We start from the raw sequence: 5,235 nt of genomic DNA on the forward strand, positions 1-5,235 counted from the left end.
TAAGAGAGAATATTATCTATTATTTAATTAATATTTTTATTTTAAAATGATATATGATTTCTTTTTACTTTAACTCTTAAATAAATAATGGTTTTACTTGAGTAACTATTTTAGTTAAAAAAAGGTATACCATAAATATTGTAACAAGTGGAGTTTCCATTAGAATAGTAGGAGGTAATGGATACTTGGATAATTGTAATAAATTAGTGTATGACCCCGTGCTCAGCACGGAAAAATTTATAAAAGTAAAAAAGATATATATATGCTTCGATATTTAAAATAAAAGTACAAAATAATTATTATTTTAAGAAATTTATAAAATTATTATTAAAATCAAAGTTTAACTTAAAAAAAGTAAGTAAAAATTATTTTATATTTTTTAAGGTAAAATAATTATACACTGATACAGAATTTAAAATAAAATTAAAATATTTACATTAGAATACTATTTTTTCAAAGACTTCTCTATAAACAACATTGATGGTTGAATTTGCAGATATTCCTACATGATTCATAAGTAAAACTTTTAAACCTCTCTTACTCTTAACTTTGGTTGAATTTGCAGATATTCCTACATGATTCATAAGTAAAACTTTTAAACCTCTCTTACTCTTAACTTTTGAAAGTGCCACATATAGTTGGTCATGTGTAAAAACGGGTTTGGGCAAGCACAATCCAACATGAGATAAAGTTTGTCCCTGAAACTTGATAATTGTCATGGCAAACGATACTATTATAGAAAACTGTCTTCGTTAGAATCTAACTGGGACGGTTTCATTTGTTGGTACCATATTCATTCTTGGAATCAAAGCAATATGACCAACATTGTTACCCGTTAAGACTTCACATTCTATGACATAATTTCTAAACTTCCTAACTTGTAGCCTTGTACCATTACAAAGACCACTGGATTAGTCAATATTCCTCAGTAACATCACCGGAATATCAATCTTGAGTATTAATTTATGTGGAGGCAAACCAGAGTAATTTATGCTATTCAGTAATTCAGGACCATAGAGATCTAGCTGACTCTCCATATTCCCTTCATCCATACAAATGGAATCCGAACTAAGATATAATTTTTTCTCTCCAGGAATGATAGCCATCAGATGGTTGTTGACCTCTTTAACGATGTCTAGTGTGGGATCCAGTATAGTTCTTGCTTTGAAAAAATCTTTTGAGGACATGTTTTCCAAAATATTTGGATAAGAAAAATGAACCAACTCATCAAATGTCTGGTCCGAAGAAGGAATAACAATATCTCCTGGAAGACATATCTCAGATTCACCATCCATATTGTCACCTATTAGACCATCACTAACTTTCAATAACCACTCACCAAGTTGCTCTGTCTCATCTTGATATGAAGCAGTCGTTCTTACAGAGAGTCTCATATTTTTTGTTAGTTTGAGCACCTGACAAAACTTCTAAAGGTAAGATGAATTCACGGTTGAATGAATGATATCTTGTCTCGATCCTCATGAAATGACAGGAAGAATTTGTCTAAAGTCTCCACCTAGTACAACCACTTTTCCTCCAAAGGGCAAATCTTTGCTATATGTTGGAGAACACCTCATGATATCACCCAAGCATTTATCAGGCACTTCATAGTAGTACCTACTAACCATTGGAGCCTCATCCCAAATTATAAGTTTGGCTTTCAACAGCAACATTGCTTGAGGGGAACCAGGTTTGATGTTACATACAGAATCCTCAGTTATATTCAGCGGTATTTTGAACCTTGAGTGTGCCGTTCTTCTATTGGGAAGAAGTAAAGATGCAATACTACTCGAAGCAACGTTTAACACTATATCACCCCTTGAGCAAATCTCAGCAGACATAAGGTTCCAGAGAAATGTTTTTCCAGTACCCCCATGACCATACACAAAGAAAAAAACCCCTTCATCACAATATACAGCTGTAACAATTTTATCGAATGCATATCTCCGCTCAGGTGTTGCGATGGCTAATATGTCTGAGGCATTTTTCTTTAAATCATCCCTGTTAAAGTTTAGCTCTTCCCTAATAACCCTTTCGGTTAACAAAGAACTATCAACTTCAGTTGCTAAAGGCATTGGAGGATAGTCTTTCAAGGTTTTACCATAGGAATGTAAGATCTTGTCTATATCCATTAAACACAACTGCTTAATCTCATCATCTGACATTGCTAACTCTGCATATTATACAATACTATAAAAATTCAATCAAACTAAAAATGATCAATAAGGAAGAACTTTTATCATTGTAATTAATAAAAACTCACCCCTCATGTTCATCACAGCTCTTTGTCGATACAAAATATCATCTGAGAGTTCATGCCAACATCTATCCCAGACATGTTCTGGTCTTGAGATATTGTTGGATGTTAATAGAATGACAAATAATCTCCTAACATATGATCCTGAGGCCCATGAGCTTGCTTCCTTAATTGCATCAATGAATTCTTTGTCATCTTGCAAGAGTCCAAGGGCGAAGCATGCATCTCTATACATAGCATAAATTATTTCTCCTACTGTTCTTATATCTCGAAAACTCATACATCCTCTCTGAGTATTCAAGAGAAGTCGTTGGTAATATTCTTCAATATTTGCTGCAAAAAATTTGGTTAAAATCCCACTTTTAAGTTGTTAAATGGATTAAGCTATGCTATTTTAATTATTATGTAGCTACACATCCGCATAAGAATAATTTTCCTAAAAAATATAGAAAAATAAAAAATTGTATAATCTACAGATTATAACTGTTGAAAGTTATTTGAATATTTATTTTTCTAGTGTAGATAAATCGAATAAAATGGACGTGGGGTATAGACTGTTAAGATTTTAAATTTAAATCATTAAATAAGCAAGATCAAAATTGAATATAAACTCGTCATTACCTGTAGGTACATGAGTCTTCCAATTGCGAAGCCTTTCTTTCGAAGAAACCACTTTGAAGAATCGTCCTTCCAAACAAACTTGGTTGGAAACTCAGCATAAGTCAGACTTCAAGCATAAGGATATGACATGTTCGCCGCCATCCATCCCAAAAACATGGACTTATGAGATATTGCTCTTTCGACGATATCATTAACATTAGAAGTTTCACCATAAACCACAGGTTGCTCATTCACCAAATGGAATGGAAGTCTAATTACAAATGGTTCTTTCTCTTGGATTTCGTATCCAAATAGACGCCAGACTGCCTCACATGCCGAAATGTACCTACAATCATAGTAATTCCTAATTTCGTCAACAACTTGTGTGGCTTCTGACGGATCACCAGCATTGTATAGAGTAGCTGTTACGCGGTCATTACCCTTGTGTACATACTTAAACAGATACTTAATAGAACTTGTTTGGAATGTGTATTCCACATTTATGTGGCACCCGAACTTGAGCAACAATTCTAGATTATACAAAACAATGAACTTATTGTCTAGTACACATTCCCTTTTCTTCACTGTTCGACCGTTATAAGTACGCCTATATTTGGAAAATCCGGCCTCATCAATGAGTGTTCGCTGTCTAAACTCTTTAGGATAGAACTTTGAACATGATCCATTCTTCATGCAAGGTGAATTCTTGTTGTACGGACCACATAGACGATGTACCATGTAATTTTGAATAGCTCCATGTAGATTTGGCCTTTCATTTTCATCAAGAATCTCAACTGTTATAGATTTGGCCTTTCATTTTCACATCAATTTCAGAGAGGAGAGGAGAGAAGTGTGGGAGTGGGAATGGGTTACGGACTTAAGCCGTTGGGGATTCAGTTTTTTTTTTTAAGTCAAAACGGCACCGTTTGGAGGAGTTATTAACAAACCGGAAACCTTTTAAAAAAAACCAACCAGTTCTAACGGTTCACCGATTAATCACATATACGACTGATTTTGTAATGAGTTTTTTGTCAGACGATTTACTCATAACATCTGTTAAGCCATTTTTAAATTTTATAAAATTATTTATAATAATTACAAAAAGTGCTCATAATAAAAAATTTTAAAATTTTATAAAAATATTTTATTTAAAATTATTAATAAAATCTTAGTTGTCTAGGCCATCATTAGGCCCACCCAGCACGCTATATAAAGGGAGAGGACAGCTCTCCCCCCAAGGTACGTCACATCCTTACCTAACCCTGCCACCCTCAGTACGGACTCTGACTTGATCGTCGGAATGTCCTTGCAGGTGGCCACCCCCTCGCTCCGTCCGCCCTCCGACGTTACCAGCATTCGCTCCGCGCTCGTTCGGGACCTCTCTCTCTCCTTGTCACCTTCCATCAACAATCCGATAATCCGAAAATCCCAGGTAACGAACATAAATATATCAATGTTCTGAAAAAAAAAATCTAATATACTTTGATCCTCAATATTAAAGTTTTTTTTAGGTCCAGTGATTGAGCAAACATCAAAATATGTAAATGGATTTACCTAACATAAAAATACATGTTAAGATTATCTAATAAAATAAATTATTAAAAACTTTTCTAAGTGTATTGTTATATATTTATTAAAATAAAATATTTTAAATTTTTATTAATGATGATTTAACACACACCTTTACACCATTATATTAATTAAAGTTTAGAGAAATTATCTAAATCAATTCTTAAATTAAAGTTTTTAATATTATTAGACATTTTAGTTTTTATGTTTTTAAATATATAAAATAATTTTTAATGTTTATCTTTATTAGACAATACAAGCTCAGCTCCTCCAATTCAATCGAAATGTAGGTTTTGGAATTTTTGAATTTTTGTAAGGATTATTTTGAGATTTTTTTTTTAATTTTCAAAAACAGTTTGTAATTCGTTTTTCAGATCAAATTGAAAGGAGACTGTATTGTTCGACAAAGATAAATATCAGAAACTATTTTGTATTTTAAAATCTAAATAACTAAAATATTCGATTTTAAAAACCTAAAAAACTGATTTAGGTAATTATTCTAAATTCTATAAGTGTATAAAGGAAGAAGAATAAATGTTTAATTATTTTATTGGTCTTTATAATATCACTAAATTTTTAATTAGGTTTCTATATTTTTTTTTTTAATTGGTTTGCTTTTAATTTTATAATTAGGTCCTTGCCAATATAAAAAAATAGAGTTAGTGGAATATTTTTCATAAATTAAAGGTATCTACAATTAGGCTATGTTTAGTTGGAAGGAAAGAAATAGAGAGGAAGGAAATAGAAAGGAAAGAAAGAAAAGGAAAGAAATTGAGTGAATTTTTATTTTCTTTAGATGTGTTTAGAAG

General features: G+C 32.0%; 1 protein-coding gene across 1 annotated transcript; it reads right to left on the bottom strand.

Moving 5' to 3' along the window:
* On the bottom strand, positions 1,479-2,492 carry LOC107646557. Its single transcript, XM_016350738.1, has 2 exons — positions 2,264-2,492; positions 1,479-2,173 (listed from the first exon to the last, which is right to left on the bottom strand). Exons 1-2 carry the CDS (start codon positions 2,490-2,492, stop codon positions 1,479-1,481), a joined length of 924 nt encoding a protein of 307 aa, XP_016206224.1.

The sequence above is a fragment of the Arachis ipaensis genome, chromosome B06, assembly GCF_000816755.2.
Source record: "Arachis ipaensis cultivar K30076 chromosome B06, Araip1.1, whole genome shotgun sequence".
Lineage (NCBI taxonomy): Eukaryota > Viridiplantae > Streptophyta > Magnoliopsida > Fabales > Fabaceae > Arachis > Arachis ipaensis.

What these genes read in the sequence shown, in the direction of transcription:
- LOC107646557 (XM_016350738.1), bottom strand. Translation starts at nt 2,492, where the DNA reads ATGTATAGAGATGCATGCTTCGCCCTTGGACTCTTGCAAGATGACAAA. An exon ending in AGCTGTGATGAACATGAGGG is followed by an intron (nt 2,174 to 2,263) that starts GTGAGTTTTTAT and finishes TATAATATGCAG; the next exon opens with AGTTAGCAATGTCAGATGAT.